Genomic DNA, 23,914 nt, shown 5'->3' on the forward strand with positions numbered 1-23,914 from the left:
ATGTGCGAGGAGCGGTGACGTCACACGGCTCACAGAACGTTGCTCGCTGCCCGCCGTATCTCACACACCCCACGCAACCAGCATCTTCCCCTACTTCCGTTCAGCATGTGGCACCCCGGTCCAATTGATGGTCATGCAAGGGGTGGCCGGGTGTGGAACCGATGGCTCGTCCGTACGTCGCAGCAACACCGCCGTACGCCTGTGGAACCGGCTTAGCTCTGGGGCGATTAGTGACGCTGCGCCGGAGTGGCTTGATAAATATACATGTCACATAATGCGTATACCGTGTGTGTGTATTGAAGCAGCAGTAAGCATGATAATCAAGCTAATCCTAGACAACCAGGAAAGCTAAAAATAACCAACTGAACCTTAGCTCACGCTACGTATATCCTGGCATAGCCGAGCTAAGCCTCTGCTAATTTTTTAAGACTGCAGCAAGAGCGCCTGTCGTTGTGTTGGGGATGTTCTGTCTTATCTTCCTGATGCAAAATGCGGTGGTTCGATTCCGCCTGTTGCCTTTTTTATTTTTTAGGTCTTTAGTTCTATTTTTAATTGTAATGCCTTAGATAAGTTTTGAGTTTTACATGATTTCTCTCTGTTCATTAGGTTATGTTAGCATAGGTCAGGTTACGTCACGATGGGGATAGCGTATTACAACCAGAAGTTGCATTTTTCTGGTAAAATGCCGCTAGACGTCTTTAGACGTCGCTATAGTGTAGCTCTTATACTACCGTCGTACGGCACTCTAGACAGCTAAAAACAAAAGTAGCTGGAGAAATACCCGCGCGATGAACATCACGTGGCGTGTATTCGAAATTACTTTTATTTCGTCTTCCCTCTTTAAAGGTTTGAGGATGCTGGCAGGGGCGCCGATGTCTTGGTTCAGGGGCCGCGTCTATCCAGCCCTTGTATACAGAAGGCGGCTCTCTGGCCATAGCCTCCTGCTCTGGCACGCATGTCTACTAAGTTTGAGCGCTTAATTTGAATACCCGTTGGGACACTTCCAAATCGGTCTGTGGTTCTCGCGAAGGCTAAGATCACTTTATTTATTCAACAAAACGCATTTTCACGTGTTCCTTACTTCTCCCAATTTTGTCCCCTCGGCCGCAAGACAAACCTCTGGTTTTAATTTGCCCGTCTTCGTAAAAGTTGGCCGCAGAGTTCATTCTTCATGGAGGATTAACTGATTAAATTAGAAAACTACCTCCTGATGGCCCTATCGTCGCAATTGGGAGGGATCCACTCTGGGTGACGGTTATTCTCTTGATGAGTCGTAGCACGTCGTAACTGCACTTAGTTCCACCAAGGGGCATGGCATGGTGGTGGTTACGACGTTCGAATTATACCTTCAGAGCAGCGCGTAAAATGTGGCAGCCTCCTTTGGTGACACCGCCCATAACGGCTCTACACCGAGAAAGTCCATTGGTCGGGGAGTGCCAAAAGGAGTGCTAGCGTTCACGGGCGCCATCTTGTACGGTTCGCAGAGCTTTGGTGAGAAATGAGTGCTGTGGTGGACAGGGCCACCATGTATCTGCTTGCTCCAAGCAACGCAAGTACTGTCTTTACGGGTTTAACAAATGCTTTGAAGCAGCAGTTCCAAAGTTCACAGTGGCTGGAAAGGGGGGCCCGTGATGAGGGGGGGCCGTGATAGGGCAAGTGGAGGACCGCAGAAACAATGTCAGCATATGCTGATAGCGTATGTAGCACCCGCGTGACTGACATACCGAGGCTAACTAATGTGGTTCCGCTCCGAGGAGGGGTGGTGTTAGTGAGAAGATTGCTTGCCTAGCTCCTCCAGTGCTGTATTATCTCCGAAAACTTTTCGTTACGCCGTGTTTGGGCAATAGTCGGGGCTTCTTTACTCCCGTTTTTTTTTTTTTTTTTTGTAAAGGCTGTTCAATCGTTTGATGGAATGTCTGGAGGGACAGGGGTTTGTGGTATCTCCAGCTAGGCTATGCTGGCTTTGTAGCAAGACGTTCAACCACGATAAATCTGCGCGTACTGCAAGGCCTAACATGCATACCCACAGAGAAGCGCATACCCGCGTAGGTACATTGAACAGCGCTTTCTAAGCATGCATTAATGCACTGGTTAAGAAGAAATGTCTAGGTTTGGACTCACCTAAAAACGTAATTCAGACAAATTCTTTCCTGTGCACCTAGGACAAACCTGCATCATATCCTCCCTTCATGTTTTAATGACCCCAGCCAGGCACGTCATAAATGTGAAGAAACGGTAGTCAATTTATTGGGCTTTTTCTGACGTCACTGCCAGGCGACCTCGGGATAGACTTAGGAGTCCAAGTTTTCGTGTGGACTGCCCGCGGCCTGCTGGTCCACGTCATCGTTATACTGGCCGTATTCGAGGCCGTGGAGAATCTGCAGCACCCACATCTCGGCCTTCATCCTCTGTCTGGGCATCAGCCGCTTGAGTTGCGGAGCCAAGCTCCGACAGAAGAGCTCCACCGGATCCTCCGAGCGCTCCTGGGCCACTGCCGACGGCGGAGGGAGCGGTACTGGCGAAGGCGGGGTCACGTCCGGCAGCAAACTCAGCTCCATGTCGGCTCCGTATTCAGCTTCCGGCAGCGGCATTGGCACCACCGGAACCGAGCCGCCCTGACTGGTTCCATCCTCCGGTTTGTCCTTCACCGCGGCGCGACGCTCTTGGGACCGTCTGAGCATGCGCGAGGGAAAACGGAGGGCGTAACGCATGGCAGCAACATGCGGCAACAAATTAATGTCGAATTTGAAAGTATAAACATGAACTTATGCAAGTTTCTGTAGGGAACACATGAGCCCGAACATACGCACCCCTTCCTCGGGAACAAAACCCAAATCAGACCTTGGTAATGCTAAATTCCACTCCAGCATTAATGACTAGAAGGGGAACTAGGAAGTGGTGTAGCCATTTTCTTCAAGTGATTACATATCGTTAGTGTAGGGTTGGAGCGGAAATCACTAAGAACGCGGCCCGTTCCCACGATCCTATAGTCCCACCGGCACAATGCCTTCGCAAAATATTCACTGCTTCCTGGCCTCAGCGGTATGCCACTTCGGCTGGGGACTGGGAGTCTCAGTCGATGGACGCCCGTACGAACAGATTTTCGCTGAAGTCCGGCCTGCCCCGCCATCTGCTCCAACCGGGCTCTCGTGAGACTTTTCCGTCGACCCTGATGCCGAATACCAGCGCCGGTGGCAACAATGACAGCTATTTCCACCGAAAAGACTCGAGTATCCGCACCTTCAAGTTTTCTAGGTGTTTCTACCAGGCCGCGATTACGCTCCGCTTATTCGCATGACGCGGTTTATGATTGGCAGTTCCATGACCATCATTGAGGGCACCAAAAAATTACTTTACAGCGGTAGGCCTGCAGAAATGCCATCACCTCAGTGTTGTGCCTGCAACAAAGAGTAGACTTCGACAATGCGCCATTAAGTGCATTCCCGGCACGCAAGAACCCCAGTTTCGGCAGCCGAAACATGGGTCGCTTCAAATAAAGGTATCTCTTCATTGCTTTTCTCTGAAAGTTGTCTATGTCCGCCCTCTTAATCTGCTCCGTCTGACACTTTTTCGGCCATGTGGCTGACAAAGTGCCACTAGACGCATATTGTTGGTCCCACTGTGGGTCATTAACTCCGATCGCTAAATCCTGCACCCAGAGCCATCACTGAATAAAGATTCAGGCCTTTTTGTCTCTCCCTTTCTCACTCCGTCTGTCTCCCTGTCTGTCTCTCACTGTGTATCTCCCCTTCTGTGTCTCCGTCTGTGGGTTTGTCTCTGTCTCTCTTTGTCTGTCGGTATTTGTCCCTGTATTTATGTAGCCGTTACTGTCTCCCTGTATCTCTCTGTACGCCTCTCTGTCACTGTGCGCGTGTTTCTACGCCTCTCTCTCGGTGTGTGACAGTGTCTGTATGACTATGTCTGTGTGCCTGTTTCTTTCTGTTTTTCTCCCTGTCTGTTTTTCTCTGTGTTTTTCTCTTTCCGTTTCCCTGTGTATCTCTGCTGGTCCATCCGTCTATCTCTGCGTCTGTCTTTCCCTGTGTCTCCTTCTCTCTGCATGTCGGTCTCTCTCTCTATCTATCTATCTATGTTGGTCACCCTACATTTCACACTTTCTTTCTGATTCTCTCCGTCTACCCGCCGCGGTGGCTCAGTGGCTAAGGCGTTGCGCTCCTGAGCACGAGGTCGCGGGTTCGATTCCCGGCCGCGGCCGCCGCTTTTCTGATGGAGGCGAAAAGCAAAAACGCCCGTGTGCACGAGATTTCGGCGCACGTTAAAGATCCCCAGGTGGTCAAAATTAATCCGGAGCCCTCCATTACGGCGCGCCTCATTGCCTGCGTTGCGTCGGCGCGTTAAACCCTACAATCAATCAATCAATCATCGATTCTCTCCGTCTTTGTATCACTTTCTGTCTGTCTATCTATCTGTCTATCTATCTGTCTGTCTGTCTGTCTGTCTGTGTGCGTGCCTTGCTAACCTATCACTCTGTATCCCTCTCTCTGTGTCTCTTTGTACTCGCGTTCCCCTCCTGTCTGCCTGTCTCCCTCCGTATGTCTGTTTGCTGTCTTTCGCTGAGTGTCACCTCTCTCTCTCTCTCTCTCTCTCTCTCTCTCTCTCTCTCTCTCTCTCTCTCTCTCTCTCTCTATCTATCTATCTATCTATCTATCTATTTCTCTCTCTTTGTGTTTCTGTCTCTCGCCTCCCTTTGTCTCTGTCTCCCTTCCCGTAGCTATCTCTGTCCTCTCTTTGTCTCTGTTTCTTCCTCTATCTCCTGTCTGTAAGTCTCTGTCTATGTCCGTCCTCCTTATCTCCGTCTGTAAGTCAGGTGCGGCGCCATCAGAAGACTAACCTAACCAGTACCACTGAAGACCATTCTAGAGATCTCTCCCTGTCTATATGCCTCTCTCGCCTGTCTGTTTGCCTTTGTCAGTCTGTCTGTTTCCCCGTCGCTCATCTGTCCGTCTGTCTGTCCCCCTGCGAGCGAGTTCCCTTGCAACGTAACAAAGCAGCCACTCACGTGCGCGGGCGCAGGAAGTCGTCGAGAAAACTCATCTCCCGGTCCAGGACGTTCCACTGTCCCTTGGCGCTGACGCTGAGGCGCTTCTTGCGCTTCAAGTACGTGTCCCGGATGGTCCTCCACCGGGTCTGGCACTCGTCCACTGCGAACACGGGGATGAGGAGCATTACAGTACCAGCACTATCGTCGTGACCCCGTCCATCCGCAACCGTGACCCGCAAGCAGGTCAGTTCCTGAGCGGGAGAATTTGTGGGCGAGCGAGAAGTCACAACTGACACTGCGTGCGGATGGTTTCGATAATGGTGTGTGTCGTGCATTGGTCCCCCGCTGTGGCCTTACATATATCCCACATAAATCACACGAAGGAGGCGTGTCTACTATGCACCCCTTCAAATCTCCTGACGCCGGGATCCCCCGCGGTACCGCAGTCACCGTAGCCTGTCCCAGCAGGATCCACACGAAGGCCTTGCAGTCCTGTGGTACATCGCACGGAGAAAGAGGAAATCGGTTTGACCTTCTGTGTGAGCGACGATTGATAAATATTCAATAACACCTTTTGTGGGCAGGTGAGGGTGCTGGGGGACAATTTCGGCTGCGCGCTTGCGCATGTATACCTCTGATTTCCGAGTGGCGCATGATGGCTCCTGGAAAGCTGTCAGGACCTTCAGCCCGTATGCGCGACCACCTTAACACGGGCTAGTGATCATTACGACGAGGCTACCCGTTGTTTTATGGAAGTATAAATTGGAGCTTCACTCAAACGCCGGAAGGGTATGCGATGCGAAGCCGCTGAAGTAGCGACTTACAGTCGTTTGTAGTCTGTTCCGGATCACGCTTCTCGAGCAGTCGAACAACTCTCACTGTAGCCTAGCTCCTGTTGCACAGTCAAGAAATAAACCCGACGAGATTCACGTTTGCTTAAAAATTGTGAGCCATTCCAATCTGTTGTGGTGGATGACCAGGGAAGCTGTTAGCGCATGACATAGAGATGACAGGGTATTTAGGCGAAAGGTATGAGCAAAAGCTATTTCTCTGGGGCGTTGACGGCGGTCATTTCTAAGGAAGACATGCGTAGTTACAGTCGTCTTTTGCTGTACATTCGCGATAAAGTTGGCTTTACCGCAAGGTGTGGTTGTTGCATACGTCGAGGAAAACTCGGAGCCGTAGCCTACCTGCGTCCCACACTCGGACTACTTCACGCCTTAAGTTATGTAGCATCAATTAAAGAAATACTTTCTCGACTCGTTCGGAGTGTGTGCCGCCCTCGAGCTTAAGTCCCGAGCTCCTTTCGTAAGGAATAAGGACAAACATCTCGGTGTGGTCTATAACCGCGTGGTCGCCAAAAAGTATAGTCTGAAAGATCAGCTAGGGGACGTACACCACGAAGAAATCCGTTTTTCAACGCTTAGCGCTTTAAAACGACTCGCGCTGCTGTGGACACCGGAGTTACTTTTTTTTTGAAGATGAGAAAAGCGTACACACGGATCCATAGCCACATAATCTCTTCGCTGCTCACTGTACTCTTCCCGCTGTAGCAGTAAACGCGGTGAACAAATCATAGCACGCGACTGCAACTGCCACGAGCCCTTCCCGGGCACGGTAAGCCTTGCGTGGAACGCAAGCCGAACAAGCACCACGATACTCACCGGTGGCCCCAAGGGCTGATGCTATGTCGGTCCAGGCGGCCTCCCGGCTTACGGCCTCCTTGTGCAGCTTGGAGTTTTGGTTCCACAGCTGCCTGTGCTTCCTCACCTCTCGGACGAGCCTCTCGTTGAAGGGGGCCATGCGCTCCGATCTTGAGCTGTGTGCAGCTGCGGCGGCGTACTGACGGACTCTGGGCGCTGGGATCATGATGATGATTGCTATGATGCTCCCTATTCAGTGAACCATACCCAACAAGGGATTTAGAGAATAAGCACGGTCTTCAAATATTGTTGCCAGAAAGGTATCAAATAACAGCAAATAGTCCCCGGTGTGAATAATCGTGTTCCAGAAAGAACAGCAGAGACATGCGGTCATTCCTTTTTCCACCACCAATGTCCTCCGTGTCGTTTTGCTGCGGCCGGCGCGCCTACACGCACGTGCGGAGCCAGTTCTTCGAACGCCGGGTGCGCCTACACAGCGCTCAGAAAACATGATCGGTTGCGTTGGAGACAAAGCTTGCGTTTGAATCTTTTGCTCTTTTTTTTTTCTTTTGTGCCTTTGTATTTAAACTGCAGCGCGCGTGCCCTACTCCTCCGTCTTTCACGAGCCGTACCGTGCGTTCCCTCGACCAGCGACCTTGAAACCTTCAACGATGATCGGCTGATGCCACCTCAACGCTAAATGGTCAATGATCTCAGCGCCACCACAAATTCCAAAACTCTGAAGTGGCGGGAAAAATCTATCCGCTGACTCACGACTAAAACCTATGTCAACTGTATTTATTTCGGCGCGAAAAAACAAGATGCCGTGCAAAGTCTTAAGTAAACACCGTTTCGAATTGCGGACCTTACTTGTGTAATTGTTTGCCTTTCTTTAATTTTGAACCCGCCTTTCGGTAGCCCCGCTAGAATGATGACCTTGCCAGCGTTGTCATTGTCATGATTACCTTTTCATTGGACGTGCTTCGGGCCTGGTTTCAGCGAACATGTGTCCATTAAGCGTACTGCTCCACCCCAACTGCCCAGCTACTGTTGAATGTCATCTATATATGCAATCGGGTTCTAGAGGAATGGTGACTTCATTCGATGTAGCTGTGCCCATCACGCACAGAGAAATGCCTGATTGTACCGCTACGCTGCACTCAGCGTAGCGCTATGCCTGGGCAAACCATAACGGTGTGGGGAATGGCGTCAGAGCTCTTAAGAGATTCGGTAGAAGCTGGTGCGTGCGATGGTGCTTGCGATGGCAGAAAAACCAAGTAACGAGTCGGGTATTGATGGCTTTCCATGCTACACGCTACACAGGACTGGTGATTGACTAACGTCCTGTTTTTCTACCATTCTGTTTCTAGCGTTCGCCAAATCTGACAAGCCTAATTATAAGTTCAAGACCCCAAAGCCCGCACGATAGAAACGGAAGGGATGAGTTTGAGCGGCTGACGCACGTGATGGCGCGTTCGGTTATTGAAAGCAACTGTATTTATTTATGATGATTACCGTACTTACTCGCGTAATTATCGCACCTTTTTTCCAAACATATGACGCAAATTTTGGGGTGCGTTCATTACGCGAGGTAAATGTTTCGCGAGAAATGTGTCAGCGCAGAAAACGCACGCAAGTTGCAGGCCAGAACTGTTACGATATGTCTCATGAACATAATAACCGTAATAAATAAGAACATTACAAAAATTCCACGGACCCCCGCCATTCGCGTTGCAAAGTGCCACAAAATGCAGTGTTTTCGTGAATTATGGAACACGCATGAATGCGTTTGCTGCGAGGTGAGAACAGGTCGACCAATAAGTTGCTGCTGCTGTCACACTGCGATGCAGAAAAACAGACACGGCTGCCGACGCAGCGAGCTGAGCGCGTTTTTTTTTTTTTTTCTGTTGTGGGTTCATTATGTGCATTTAGTGAGAGTTTCTTACGCACAAATAGTGAACTCATGCTTGCCGATATCGCTAATATCGCAAGTCTGTGGCAATAACGTAGCCATGTCCGCTTTGAAAGAGGAGGAAACATAGCTAAGCACGACCATCGTCAGCTAGACTTTGCACACGTGCGATTTCTCTCTCTCTCTCTCAGGGGTGCGATCATTACGCGAGTGCGATAATTATGCAGCAAATACGGTACAGTAAAGCCCGCTTATATCGAACAGCGCGAGGATTGTAAAATAGTTCGATATAGCAAAAATTCGATATAGAAAGTAAAGCAAAAAAAAAAAAGCTTACATGAGAGCAATCCTGCCAACGGAGTCACGAGCTAACGCTGAGCTCTTACCACCCTGCAGTCCACTATTGATACGACACTTTCTCAGAAAGGAAACATTAATTTATTGGGGCGGAAGAACTGTGTTGGTGTAGCCTGCTTGTTGGAGCACAACGCGTTGCTGGTGACTGCTTGCTCCACGGTATCTAAACAGTCGACAAGCACTACACCGTTGCCCACAATGGCACTGCAGTATCGCCGAAGCAGGGCCACGGCAGCGACGGCTTCGCTCGTGCTTGGAAGCGGTACGGAGTCCTCAGCGTCTTCGACATAGCGGAGACAAGCATGGCGAATAACGGCGAACCCAGCGAACCGAGCAAGTGCGCGCAGCGAGTGGCGCGGACTTGAAGTTCGGTGACAGCGCAGCCCGCAGCGCCCAATGTGGCGCTTTCGGCTCCAACGAGTTGCATGCGTGCCTAGAATATACTTCTAGGCACTATAGTGGAGTTGGTCCACTCTGCCACGGCCGGTTTGGACACGCCCGAGCTCGCGCGGGAGTCGTAAGCGAAACCCGCGCCACCGCTGCGTGCCGATGTATTGCGGGAAAGCCTGCCGCATGCCTAAGGAGAGCGAAAAATACCGCGCGGGAGAGTTCGATATATCCATTGTGGGCAAAATCGCGTTCGATATAAAAAGTTTTAAATGCATGTAATTTTTACCAGAATAATACAAGGGTTCGATATAGGCAATAATTCGAGTTGGATATGAGCGGGCTTTACTGTACATATTACATGATCAGACGTTGCTCTGCTCCCGGCGAGCGCCTTCCCTTCGACCACGCGTCCTATCACCAATCATGAGCACGCTACCACAGACTTACATACAGTTGCAGTTACCTAATCCAAAAAGTAACTCTGTTACAGTTACGCAGCTTCTAAAAGTAACTTGTTGCAGTTGCAGTTACTGTGCAAAAGTAACTTCGTTACTTTTACGTTACTGTGCCTAACTAAGTAGTAGATCAGAAACTAAAGTATGGTTTATTCAATAGAAATGTATTTAGGTATGCGGGTAGTCAGAAAAGCACATGGTAAAACCCTAAACGGAGGGGACCTAGAAGGGTGCACACTGAAGCCCGACACTTGTTGTATCTACTTTTTTGTTGATTCCCCCTTGGTGTCATGATGGTTGGCCCATTATCGGTGGGTCCCTCTGTGATGGTCTTTATGCAAGGGTAGCCTAGCTCTCCCCTCAGCGGCCATATAATTGCATGTTTCGTTTTTTTTTTTCTTGTTTCGGCTGGACCAAAAACGAAGGAAAAAGTTTAAGAAACACCCGTAACGACTAATTTCCGACCTGCTTTAATTCTACAGGGAAGATACTCCTCTATGCGACCTCCTCCCCTAAACTGCGAGAACAGCCTAGCTTTTCTTGGGAAGGTGAGGGGATAGATTATATTAGGAAGAAGAAAGACCGAAGAAGTTGTACGCCGGGCTTTATCGAGTTCCTGTTGCGTAATTTTACTGTGAAGAGGGAAGTAATTGAAATGGCAGGTCCTGTTACAATTACTGCGTAAAATGTAACAGTGTTACAGTTACAAGTTACTGATAAACATAACTAGCTGCCGGTAACACGTTTCTAACAACTAGTTACTGCCCAAGACTGGTCCTCTCCTTCCCCGCTTGAAGCGCCAGTCTCTCGTGACGCTTCCCACACTTGACGACAGAGGCCGCTAGTCTCTCGGCCAACAAAAGACAACGGCGTCCCTCATAAACTGGCCGCCGTTATGATATATATAATGTGTGTGTGTGTGTGTTTGTGTGTGTGTGTGTGTGTGTGTGTGTGTGTGTGTGTGTGTGTGTGTGTGTGTGTGTGTGTGTGTGTGTGTGTGTGTACACACGTGGCATAGTTGGACCAGGTTGAATGTGATATATGGTATATGGTGAAACTTTTGGAGCTACTGAGATTCCTAAGAACGTACAAAAGCGAATTTACGCTGAGCGTGACACCTAACACGTGGAACAAACGTAGAAGCATTCTTTTGTAGAAGTAGTTCGTTATAAAAGCGTGCCGTGTACTATCCTCACGATAGGTTAGTTGTCCCAGCCTTATATATGTCAAACCTCGCTATTTATTACTTGGCACCCACAGAAAGCGTGAAAATGAAATCTATGGTATTATTACCAAAGATTCATCCCATTTCCGACCAAGCACAACGCGGTGCACGAGCGAAACTGGTGGCAAAACCTTCGTCAAAGCCGTCAGCGCTTAACAAGGTGGTCTGCATGGTTGCAGGCATATTTAGAAGTGCCATCGGTTCTGTAAAGCCTGTTTTTCTTCCGTAAAAAAGTCGCTTCGGCCTGGCAGAACGAAACGTTTACTGTTAGCGGCAACTGATTTTGCTTGACGGAAACAACAGAAGCTCCAGAAGTGTACGAGACTCAGCAGTATATCCACAAAGACTTTTAGAGAATAGCCAGCGCTCCCTCACCCATCACCTTTATTTTTGTCTGCGCACACCGCACAGCTCATAGAGGGGGAGGGGATGCCTGCACGTTCCACACGCCGTAGCAGTGCTGCGCGGAACCGTTCCCCAGTGGCGCAATTGGTTAGCGCACGGTACTTATACGACAGTGCTCGTGAGCTATGCCGGGGTTGTGAGTTCGAGCCTCACCTGGGGAATCATTTTTTTTTTTTTTTTCTGTACGCGTTACGACATTGCTGCTGTTTTCCGATTGACAGTGTGGTCTCTTCGCAAAGTTAAAGAGGAGCAAACAATACACATTACGCTTAATCACACTAAAGCCAACGCGCTCCCTAATATGCCAGCCGCGGTCGTATCGTGAGTAAACGAGGCCTTGAAAAGCGATATTCAAACTGTTTTTCTCCGGCTGCTGAACCGTAGAACTAATTTTACATCACGAGAGTCGGCGCGCTAGTTTGAGTTCAGGAAAAAGTGCGGAGAGCACTCGAGCCCACACAAGGTGCGGCGGAAACGTTCCGGTGCGGCAGAATTCGTTGGGGCCTCCGAAAGAGCGGTACCGACACGGCACACGGTAGTCGACCTGCATAACTGTGCATGTGCAGAGGGTGGCGAAACCTGTTTCGCGCATGCGCAGCAGCACCAGCCCTTTACCGGGCGCCGTACCGGTATCTCCACTCCGCTAGAACTGATTCATCAACGTCCAGCCAAAGTTGATGTGCCTAGAGACTTTATATATCAAGTGATCGCGTCATGAAACTCTAAAAAACTCACTTTTTCTTTTAATTATTCCCCTAAGAGGCTGAAAAGGCTAAAAGGCCTGCCGGATACACCACTAGTGTAAATAAAAACCCGCGCGTTATGACAAAATTGCGTTATTCGAAGGGTTTCAAGGTCTTCACTGTTGCGCATAAAGAGAAAACCATCCCCGCTTTTAACTAAGCCGTTTCCTCTGACGACAGTTTTGTTATAACAAAAGTTTACATATACTGTGATGCTACCTAAACGCATCTGTACCAAAATGCTTAAAGGAGGACTGAGTGCACTTGCCGCCACTCATAGGTAGCTGCTAGCAAATGGTGGAAGAAGTAGGCATCTTCTCTCGGTGGACTATCTACAGCGACTAGCAAGAAGACGATAATGTATAATGTTCGTGGGGCAGTGACGATCAGCCAGTTTGATCCCGCTGGACTCGCTGTTCAATCAGCGCTCTCCTTTGCAAATAATCCCACAGCATTGCTTTCAACCACAACTCTATATCCATAATTCTTCACACCGCAACGAAGACCTACCCTGCTGCCAGGAAAAGATGCCCGTCAGCCTTTTGAGAATTCAATTATGTGTCCAGCTTTAGTGGCATCGGTGCACACAGTATATGATGATTCGTCCGGTGTGTCACCAGCATTTTTCCGGTGCGAGAGATTCAGCCCGCATCACAACGAACGTTACTGCAGAAAATCAAGGTCAGTGGACTCGGAGAAAAAAAAAGAAGGCCGAGCCAGGCTGTGAAGGAGGAATTTTTGCTAAGCTGCGCCGAGCTCTCAAATTTGCCCTCACTCCATGATGTGGACATGGCTGGACAACACAACCAAGTGGGTGGACAAAGCAGAGCACAACTGACCGAAGCACAGTCCAAAGGAGTGTGTTTTGTACTAACGCACAAAACACATCAGTTTGTAATTGTGATTGGGCGTACCTTTTAGTTAATAAGCTTAATAGTACTTGGAAGTACTGCGGTATTTCATTATCGAAAAAGGCGTGACAACTGGCTGCTGAGATGACTATCAGTACGGGAAGTTTCGTTTACATTTCATAATCAGGTAGCTCACAGTAAAGTCGCGGTATTCCCTTCTGCTGTGAATGCATGGGCTCTTATGGCAGGAAAAGAGGCATACTTTCTCGCGGGATAGCAGTTACTGCCACTTTGTTACCGTTTTCCTCCTGTGTGGGCTCATGTATTGACAGCAGACAGAAATTCTGTATTGTTTTAAGACCTCACTGTGAACCAATTATGACAAGTATATCAAACTGCATCTAAGCAGATTTTATTAGTGTTCTTAGCACCCAATTATCCTAATCTTTTGGAGAATAGTTTTGAGAAAATGAGAGTACCATTTCCTACAAATCGTGACAAGTTGGCTTTGCAGCAGGCGTTATTGTCTTCACCACATGCAAGCCGCCCAAGGTATACCCTTACCCTGGTAACTCCCTTTTACCCCTCTCATTGGCGGGAGGTACAAAGCTTCATTGTAACGAATAGTCTAAACTAGTGATACACGTCATGAAACGTGCCGAAGATGCGTTGCTCAGGACAAACCATTTTGTCCGCTTTGAGCGATACTCAGTACACGGCCTCATTTATCTTCGAACGGAACATCAGGATTCATTAGGGTTCAAAGTTTAATTTACGCTATCACAAGAGTACCAGTTTAACAACTATAATGTTGGGCACGGTCACTCCATTTGGTTATCCTATACTTTGCAACCTGGTTTTAAAGGCAAGATTTAGTGTTCACACTGATACCGTTGTACACCAATACGCCCTGTGTTCACATTGATACCGTTGTACACCAGTACGCCCTGCAGGAAAGCCAACTTGCTCTGATGATGACTGATCGTAGGTGAAGGGAAAGGGGAAAAAAACCCGCTTCCCGTGGCCGGAATAGAACCTGGGTCCCCCCTTGCGTATGAAGCTGGCGTCTATCCGATGGCTCCATTTCGACATGATAGGTGTGGTTCAGAAAACTCGGACAACCGAAGGGTCTGTCACAAGAAAGCTTCACATTCAACCATCATCGCCGTTAGACGGAGGGATGCACGATTTTTCATTTCGTACTTCAAGCTAACTATTCATGCGCCAAGGTGGTGTACGTACCTTATCTTGTTCCAACTTGCAGGGAATGTGGAAGACGTCAGTCTTGAGAAAATGTGACAAACACATAGTTGCCCTACGGCCCGTTTCACTTGCTTTGCCGCAAAAATGCGCCCCAAAGGGAAGAGATTCTGTACTCCCAAAAGAGTCATACAAAAAAAAAAAAAAAGAGGCCAAATTCAGCTGAGGAACTTTTTATGCAATGCCCATTTATGCAGGCCAATACGAACTTTATACTCACATCTCCCATTAAGTGCAATTTTAATTAAAGGAGCACTCTTTGAATGTCCCTAACACAAATGAGCTTTCATCCAAATGAAAGTACCTTTAAGCCTTTTTTCTGGACATTGAACAACAACTCTAAGGCACCATAGGTCACGACCTACATGTAGAGCTCCTTTTACCCCAAAAGTCATTCACAGTGTGCTAGGCGGCCTGTAGCCATAGCAGACCGAAGATCCAGTCCCGGTACTGCACCCAATATGCAGTGCATGTACACAACTGTGTCCAGCCTTTCCGTGCAAGAGCAGGCCGATTACCATGTACCAAAACTGGTTCCCGGTAAGTTCTCCAATGAAAAGAAACAAAGACCACGGGTTTCCACTCCCGTGCTGCAGGCAGCTCACTTTTTTTATTATTCATCATAGAAGCTCTCTCTCTGTACACTCTCTTGGAGGGGCGCCGGTTCTGGCGGGTGCCCCTATTGCACTGCCGAGGTTTGCCGGCGCGGGCGGCCGCTCTCTATAGTAGGTAAAAAAAGTGGCTATTAAAATCGGCTAAAAACAAATAATAAAATGCTCAATTAAAAGAAAACGACACGGTGGCGCACCCCTGCTTGTGTTGAGATCGTGGAAAAAAAGGGGGGAGGGGACAGGCTGGGAAACGGGGAGTGGGGAAACGGGCGAGGGAGGGAGCAGCCATGCTCTGTTTCACCAACCTCGCGCAACTCGTGGTGAGGAGGAAGACACCCGTCACCGGCCAACCGCCAGGCTTGTAAATAAAGGAGGCACCACAGGCACCGGGGCGTGGGCAAAAGATGTAGGCATCATGCCACACTAGCACTTCCACTTAAATCCAAATTTGTGTTTGAACCTGCCGCGGAGGCTTAGTGGCTTAGGCGTTGCACTGCTCAGCCCAAGACACGGGTTCAATTCTGGCCACTGCGGCCGGTCTGCGGCCGGAGGCCCAGGCGCAGCTTCAGCCCCTAAAACCCCCAAAACTAGAAATTTGTGCTTAACACACCGAAACACATCGTAGTGGATGGTTACGGACCAATCTGAGTCCACGTGGGGCTCTTACTGCGCACAAAAATTTTGTTAACAAGCTCACACTCGTTGATTTAAGTTTATCCCTGGATCTCTCAAAGGGTATGCGTCGAGGTATTTTCAATATACAACAAAGGGACAGGCTTTCATGATTGCTGCTCCAGTAGAAAACTGGCATGTTCTAAAACTTTTGCGTGATCTGTAGAGCACCGTCGCATTACGTTTTAACAGCATCTATTTACAGAAAATAAATATAAAGTATAAAAAGAACACTGTGAAAAATTATCGTGGCACAATAACAATTGCATCCCCAATGATTTGACTGCATTCAATAAAAATTATAAAAATAAAAAATACGCCATGCAAGTTTCCAAACAATTTCCCTGCTTGCGCGCGCAGTGGCGCAAAAAAAAAATCGCAATGAATTTTGTATGATTTCATCATGTTCGGAGTCACCGTGATTCACCGGGTGAAATTCTGCCATGACTGAATTTCCATGTGCTTACATTAAACACAACACACAATGTATAGAAACATGCAGTGACTAAAAGAAATGCGGAACGATTATGTGGAACGATGCCATTTCCAGCACGAGTCGACGCTCACTTTCCGCCTAATCCCGAACTTGTGCCTGCCAACCCTTTTGGCCAATCCCCCCATGGATTGCACACAAATTTTCGTTGCCGGTGCTGTGGCAGCACTATTTTAGCCAATCCTTAAATTACATTTTTCAGTCTGCACCAACTGCAGCATGAACGCAGAGGATGCCTACACAGTAGCTGATAAAAATAAATAAATGAAATAAGGACATCTTTAGCTAGGCATTCAGATGCCCCTCTTTGCCTACACCTAGGCACTTGTCTATACACCCACGACGTCGTCCGCTTCAGTGAGCAGAAAAGTCGACGACATCACTCTGCTTCGGAACCGGTTTCTCCCGCGCAATTTGTTTTCAGCGTTCTTTTGAACGGCGTTAACGCAAAGTTGGTGAAACAGCGCATAGCTATAGGAACTCGGGTTGGCGCTCTGGTCAGGTACGGGGGGGCCAGTCTTGAGATCATCTTTTGCGGCGCGTGCGTGCGACCATGGCGCCAGCACTGCGCTGCTGCTGCTGCTGCAGACGCCTGCTTCTGGATCGGCTACGGCTGCTGGAGCTGCTGCAGCTGCGGCTGCGGCTCAATCCGGGGCACCTTGGCTGCAGGCTCTGACGACGGGTGCCGCTTGCGAGCATGGAAAAAGTCTGCAAGCCAAAAACAAAGCACACAGTCAGACACATTCCTTAAATGCCTAAGCACTGAAGCCAGTGCTGATCTCCACCATTTCCAAGCAGTGTCAATCCGTTGTCCAGCAAGGTATCGACATTGCCCTTTCAACTTAAATACAAAATCCCAGGCCGAGATTTAGGTAAAACAAAAAGAAAATTGTTGAGACTGTAGTGTCTCTTTAAAGCTCCAACTTTACTTTTCCGGACAACAGCCTTTCTTACGACATGTTCATCCAATTCTAACCAGTGATCTTTAATAATGTCCATTTTTTGTGGCAACCTGTGTACTGACACCTCTGCCGGACTACAAAGCACCGTGGCCGCACATCAGCATACAGTTTTTTAACCCTTTCAGCCCTGGATTTACTATTTCAGGCAAAAATTGTTTTTCTGTGTGTTTTCGTACTGCTTTGGACCTCAGAAGCACAGACATGAATAATTGTTGTAATAGTGCAAGTATTTATTAATTTACAGGCACAACAATTAGGTCATTAGGCAATTAAAGATTTTCTTTCTTGTAAAGAAAGATTTTTTTTCTTTTTGTTGTGAAATCTATGACACCCCGATCTCACAGAACAAATGTAAAGCTAGTAATACAAGTATTTACAGATTTATAGACATTTTGAGAAACCAGAATTTCCGTTTCCTCAACCGCCCTGTCGTCATACCCTGTGTCAACTGAGGATTCTTCTTCTGTTTCATATTGTCCAGCCCCGCGAAATCACAACAATAATGATGTCTATAGCAAGAGGGACCCTTGAACAACCCTCGCCCAGAAAACTAGCAGTTTGTGTGTTGTTCGCAGGGTGCTAAAGGAATATTATGTCTTGCATCATCAAATAACGATGCCAGGGCCGAAAATGTTACAGCAGTTGCTTTCCTAGTGTGGCCGATGGCGTTCTGCCAAAAAAAAAAAAAAAAACTAATGCAGTTCTCTATAGACCGGCTGGTAGACCGAAAAGCTCTAAAATCTCCGAAGACACTGCGTGTGCGTGAAACCGGGCATGAAACCAAAACGGTTACTTGAAAATCACAAAAACTGAACGGTTCTAGATAAAACAATACACGCATCGATCATGAAGGAGGAATACAAAAGTATACACCTTTAACTCAAACTACGTATCGGTACACATTTAGATAGTTCGTAGATGGAAATACTTGGTGTGCGAACAACCGTAGGCTTGTTTGTTGTTTGCAATTCTGGTCTTTGAAGGAGGTTTGCCGATTGATTGGACGCACTTTTAGATTTTGCGCTTCTCTTAATCAACTCGCTTTAGGCAGGGATGGTAATTATTTTTTTAAATATTACGTTGAAAACGTTGGCGTTATTGAGGACTTCATTTAGTGTTTATGCATTACGCGAAGCTTTCACCAATATGCCACGCTATGGTGCATGTTATGATATACAGTCAAAACATAAGAAAGAGCTACCGTTTAGAATCGGATTGGAACAGAGGAGATGACGCACGCCGGTGTTTTTTTTTTCTTCGGCGTGCGGCCGCAGTGGCCCAAGCCGCGCCGTGTCTGTGGCGCATCGGCCATGTCTGTGGCCGTTTCCAGCGCTGCCAAGTGAAGAAATTGACCGCTAAACTTTTCAATGAATACTGTCTATAGGCTAGGTGGCGCAAGCTGACGCCCGATGCAAAGGGTAATTAAGCCACTACTATCCGTCCATCCATATACGAGGAAAGCGAGGTTAATAGCGGCTGCAGCGGTCGAAGCCTGGCGTGCGCTCTGTTCAGGGCGTGTTTGTCACCTGAGATGCGATAGGATGTGATAGGCGCCGACAACGGCGACGATACAGCGGAAGGTAACGATCGTGACCAACTACCCCGACCACGAAAACGCACGGTAAAAGAAGCCCCAGAACCCTTGTTTGTGCTGGAGGACTTTTGTGAGCAAATTACGGAGCGTCTGGTAGCTATTACAGCTATTGTCGCTGCTCAAATTTGCCTGGAAAAAAAAAAAAGATGAATATTAGAAGCTTTTTCCGCAAACAAAGGGACATCATGCTGGGGGAAATTTCGTGATTTTGTAGTCCATTCGATACTTGGACAACTGGATAATACAACAATTCTCCACGATCCCACCAGTGTCAAATTAATGAACTTGTACAGTATACCAATAGTGCAGCATTATTGGACCTCCAGGAACAGTATTTTTCATTTTTGTGTTTAATGCTTCATTTTTTTGAGCTCACACTGCATTTGTCCTTACTGCACATTAGAGAACCGGGGGGTTTTATCTGGATGTTGCACATCTAACACCCAATAACGATAGTGAATGTGAGATGTGCAACAGTGAGAGAAAGTGCCACTTCAGTAAAATGCATATACACATTACATACCCTTCCACCCCTCCTTATTCTTATCAGACTGTCCAGTGTTTTTAGTTACCTTGCTGATGTTGACTTCTAATACATAGCTTGCACATCACATCATCACAACCTGCTCTTGTGACCCACCTCCAGCGTTTTTTGTTAGTGCTCCTAAAGATAAGAGCTCCAGATAAGTGTGCAGCCTTCCGCCGTGCTTGTGGGTCACAAACATGGCAGCTACGGTGACGTCAGTGCAAGCCATCTACATACCAGTGCTCTAAGGAATGCTAATGATTGGAAAATTTTTCTCTAGAGCTTTCAAGCAACTAAACAAATGCCACGCTTCCTCTGTAGCGGTGTACTACACGCAAAGACACCAAACCAAAACCAGGCCGTGAAGAATTTTTCACGTTTTCATTTTTGAGAAAATGAATGCTATTATGCACTTTTTTTCTTTCATGCATCGAAAATACTTTTTGAAAAATAAACAGCACCACACCGCTAATCCAAACTTTCTGTTCATTCAAAATGCCTACATGGCTCCTCCAAACTTGTATTTATTAACTATCCATTCACCAATTCGAACAAATTTTCAGTCCCCAGAGAGTTCAAATTGTAAGGGCTGTACTGTACATGCTAAATGAACACCGAAATATCAGCTTAACAGCGGGCCTCAGACTGATAAGAGGTTCTGGCATGTACAAAGCGCGCAACTAAAAGCATTCTACAGTTTTCGCCAGACAATTCTATATTACAGCACCTCCTCAAGGCAAAACGCACATACCGTACGCAAGCCGCGCACAAACGCTGAAAAAAACCTGCACGACGAATAGAGTCTCGGTGTCCGAACCAAGGGTTTCACTTTTACAGCCTCGCAGGGAGCCAGAAATATAACCGGTAGCGAAGGCCGAGCAATCTGGATCCCGAAAAAGTGTTCACAAATTTGCCCAGTATCCTCACGAATGCAATTTTTATTTGCGATTATTAATTTAAGAACCCTAGAACTGAACGGGTTACTTAGACGCCGGTATGCGAAACTAACGCAACGGTCAGCTATCAACGATTCCTAAACCTGTTTTTGTCTTTATTATTCCACGTCAAGCGGGCAGCGCTAAAGCTGTCGGCGTCAGATCCGCCCAGGCGAGTCGTGCCCCCAAGTAACCTACTTCCATCAACGCGTACGGGACAAAATGCGGCCGTAGAACGGGACAACTCCGAGTAATACCTGCCAGAATTTCAGACAATCGTGCTGCTCTACTAAAGCAGGCGGAATTTCGGACAGCGAACGGTGCTTGCGAAACAATCGCGGCCGTTTTCACCGTCCCACCGTGTCATGAACCGCACCCGCAGGACAGCGACCTCGCAAGCGACCGCCTAGCCGCGCGCAACAAACGGTTCCGCGTAACCTAGCAACACTGGGCGAGGTCACGAGAGCTCTGGTTTCTGTCACCGCCCAGAGATGGCGCCACCGCCTACCACAACGACCGGAGCATGGCGTCGCTCGAACTGGGGAGTAGGGGGGGGAGCCCACGCCCCATTCCGGAAGAGTTATTTCGGAACTCGCCGCAATTTCCGCAACAATATACGCACGCACACACGACACAAATGACAACCGCCTGCACAGACGCTCGATCGTAATTAATGAAAGTATGGCGAAATTTTAAACTACAGCGACTGCCCCAACGTTGGGCTGCCCCGTCTACGCCATTGCGATGCGTGGAAGCTAGCCGCCGCCGATCGGAGCCAGCGCTAGGCCTAACAGAAGTGGCCAAACGCGAGCGTGCAACTGCCACACAGTGCGTCGGGCGTCGCCCGGGCCGCTTTTTTACGCCGTCCGTTCACCCGCGCAGCATCGTCAACTCACCGGGGATGCTGCTCTGCCTAGCGGCTGCAGCTGCTCGCTGGGGTCGCTGCGCTATCGGTGGCTTCGCGTCGAGCGTGGCGTCTGTAGCAACCGCGTCCTCTGCTTTCAAAATGCTGCTCGGCGGCGTCGCGTCTTCGCCGCGGGTGCACTCCCACTCGTAGCGGCCGGGCAGCGGTGTCTCCGTGCTGAGGTCGAAGTTGTACTTGTTGCGGAAGCACTCGTAGCGTTCGCGTTGCTCGTTCTCCAGGTCGCGCTGCACCGCGTCGTGGTCGACGGCTCCGAAGAGGCAGCGCTTGACGCTGCTGCGCGCAGGTCGGGCGACGGCGATCGGAACGAAAGTCCGCGACATCGTGATCCGACGCAGGTCCGGGCCGCGCGCCACCGTGGCTGGCATGGTCCCGTAGTGATGCAACGCTGCCACACTCGTCGAGGTACGAATAGTGAACGACCGTCGAACAGACAGCTCTCGGACGACCGTTTCAGCGAGCGAGCGACGGGTGTCCTCCCTTTCTCTTCTCCGCTGCGTCTGCGTCGGCCGCCGCCTCACGCAGCTGGCGCCTCAATCGCCGCGGCGTTTGCGCGCCAATTTTCAACCGTTGCTTCCGGTGCGCCCGCCCACGACGAAAGCGCCTCTTTTCTCGGAGGTCGAAAGGCGTGCGAGGCTGTGACTGGAGCGGTGTATGACTAATAGTGTAATACCATATTTAGGTGGCTGCGGTTAAAGGCTACAAAAATCAGGGCGACAAACTTGAACGGTGCTTATTCCCTTTACGCGGGGGGCACGACTAGACCGGGCTAACCTAATCCGGTTAGCTTTAGCTCCCAACCGTCGCAAATCACAGCGCGCTCCGTGACACTTTGCAATCACCGACGGGGGAGTTTTCGTCCGGAGTCAATCGGTTCACCACTGCGCTCGACTGAAGCGTCTCGTAGTCCGTTTTTGGGGGGACAGTGCCCGAAGTTGTAAATCGTCGCTGTCAACGAAGAAGGAACACAAACGCGGGACATCGTAAACGAGACTGGGGGAGTGGGTGTAAAGTATTATCTCGGCGACGATTGATGTCACGCCGATTGTCCTCTCAAGACTGGGATTTCCGACGGGCGACCCGACTCCCCGCTTCTAGGCACTCCTTGTTCTTTTTTTGTTTGTTTTGTTTTAGCTTAGTTTTTCATGCATGACAGGAAAGGGGCTTGTGGAGGCGCAGGCGTACGCATCGAGCTGGCGCTGAATGAATGAATGAATGCGAACATGGCGCCTTCGCGCTACAGGCTACTGGTGTCTAGTGTGGTGAAGCAGTGAAGAACGCAAAAAGAAGCCGTGACACAAGCATTTTGGGATCTTGTATTACAATTATAACTGGCTTATTATAACAATTTTTTGGGCGTGTGTGAACATTACCAATGCCTTTGTTGTTTCTTTTGAGCAGAGTGCTTTCTCAATCATTATGTTTCGCGATGTCTTGCTCTTTATATGTAAATTTTTTCTTTATGTCCCACTTCACAAAAACCTATAGCAAGTAGTTCAATGAGCGTACATGTGATCTTTCAGTCGTTGTCCTTTGAAGTGGAATGCTTCTGATCTCGTGGGTTTATGCATACAGCCACTGTATCTTTAATTACTGAAAAGTTTTTAGTATCTAGCTCCTCTTTAGGGTGGAATAAATCTCTCCAATACGCAATTCTCTCTCTCTCTCTCGAGTCCCCCTGTGACTGCTCCGAAGCACACAAGCCATGTCGCTTATGCGGGCGGTATCTGTAATTCTGAAGTATAAATACATATTATCATTATTTCGATCAACCATAACCGAAACCACGGCTTCGCTCAACAGTGGCTTGCGCAGGGAGGGGGGAGATGGGACGCCTCCCCCCTAGCAATTTTGCATCCGTGGGAGGGGTGCGGGTCGCAAGCCACGCACCAACAATGTATGGCGTCGATGTATTCTCGCACCACGATGATCCACCATTTCGCAATTTCACTTGGTAGAAAAAACGAACAAAACTGGCACAGCTTTGTATATTCGGGCATCAGGCCGGATTTCTTTTCGTTCATTTTTTTAATTTTTTTTGCAATGTGAATAAATTCCCAGCTTGAGCGTTTTCATTTTTCTTCTTTCGGTGTTTTTTTTTTTTTAATTTTCCCTTCATGTCGTCCAACGAAATCCTGCGTATACGTCTCTATGGCTCAACGCTCACAGATTGACGGAAGTTTCTGGCAACGTTCGGATATTGGGAAGAGAGCAGCCTTGTCTTTACGGATGAAATAAGAACATAAGGGATGCTGCGTTGAAAACAAATTCGCCGCAGAGCGTATCTTTTCATTCATTCTTGAAGGAATCATCCCACACACACACAAAATAAAGGGAAAACGAAGACAAAGAAAGAGCAGACACGTAATGAAGCAAAAAGCGCGGGAACAGCGGGTCAGATCGCATGACCGCCCTCCTCCTCCTCCCACCCCTCTCTCCTCCTCTCTTATAACCACCCCCGCTCACAGCCACACAGGTGACTCACGGCGAACACGCGCCGCGGGCGCAAGACGCAGCGCGGATGTTTGCAATTCCGGAAAGAGAACGCAGCGAGCGCTTCTTCGGGAACCGAGACGACGGCGTTGTTGCCCCTTCGCGGATATATCTACGCGCTTCCCCGCTCGGCAAGGCCGTCGCGCTAGACACGTCTGGACATGCGCTTCGCTGCTGCAGGCAGTGCAACGCCGCCAAGACGACAATGCATGCGCAATGCTGCGGTTTACCAGGTTTACCCGCTGCGGTGGCTCAGTGGCGTTGCGCTGCTGAGACAGAGGACGTGGGCTCGCTCCCAGCCGCGTTGGCGGCTTTTGAGATGGAGGCGAGAAGCGAAAACGCCCGTGTGTCGAAATTTCAGCGCGTTAAAGGAGCCATGAAGAGAAAATACAACCTCGTTTAATTTGAAAGAACTAGGATTCAGTATCTCACTCAGCTCCATCACAGCCACAAAAGATGTTTTTTT

The 23,914-nt window shown here is 48.8% G+C and overlaps 2 protein-coding genes and 1 non-coding gene across 3 annotated transcripts; 1 reads left to right on the forward strand and 2 right to left on the reverse strand.

Moving 5' to 3' along the window:
* Positions 1-2,291: 2,291 nt before the first annotated feature.
* LOC144140939 (uncharacterized) lies at positions 2,292-7,089 on the reverse strand. The gene is made up of 3 exons (XM_077672434.1): positions 6,664-7,089; positions 5,018-5,159; positions 2,292-2,673 (listed from the first exon to the last, which is right to left on the reverse strand). The coding sequence occupies exons 1-3, from the start codon at positions 6,866-6,868 to the stop codon at positions 2,292-2,294; spliced, it is 729 nt and encodes a 242-aa protein (XP_077528560.1). The 5' UTR covers positions 6,869-7,089.
* A 4,366-nt stretch (positions 7,090-11,455) lies between these two features.
* Trnai-uau (transfer RNA isoleucine (anticodon UAU)) lies at positions 11,456-11,547 on the forward strand. Its single transcript is given in 2 exon segments — positions 11,456-11,493; positions 11,512-11,547. It is a non-coding gene; the product is annotated as a tRNA-Ile (tRNA).
* Positions 11,548-14,816: 3,269 nt separating this feature from the next.
* On the reverse strand, positions 14,817-21,466 carry LOC144140934 (uncharacterized). The gene is made up of 2 exons (XM_077672431.1): positions 20,930-21,466; positions 14,817-16,724 (listed from the first exon to the last, which is right to left on the reverse strand). The coding sequence occupies exons 1-2, from the start codon at positions 21,321-21,323 to the stop codon at positions 16,624-16,626; spliced, it is 495 nt and encodes a 164-aa protein (XP_077528557.1). The 5' UTR covers positions 21,324-21,466; the 3' UTR covers positions 14,817-16,623.
* Between the last annotated feature and the right edge of the window lie 2,448 nt (positions 21,467-23,914).

The sequence above is a fragment of the Haemaphysalis longicornis genome, unplaced genomic scaffold (assembly GCF_048455015.1).
Source record: "Haemaphysalis longicornis isolate Haplotype H1 unplaced genomic scaffold, Haemaphysalis longicornis Haplotype H1 scaffold_563, whole genome shotgun sequence".
In the NCBI taxonomy this organism is placed as follows: Eukaryota; Metazoa; Arthropoda; class Arachnida; order Ixodida; family Ixodidae; genus Haemaphysalis; species Haemaphysalis longicornis.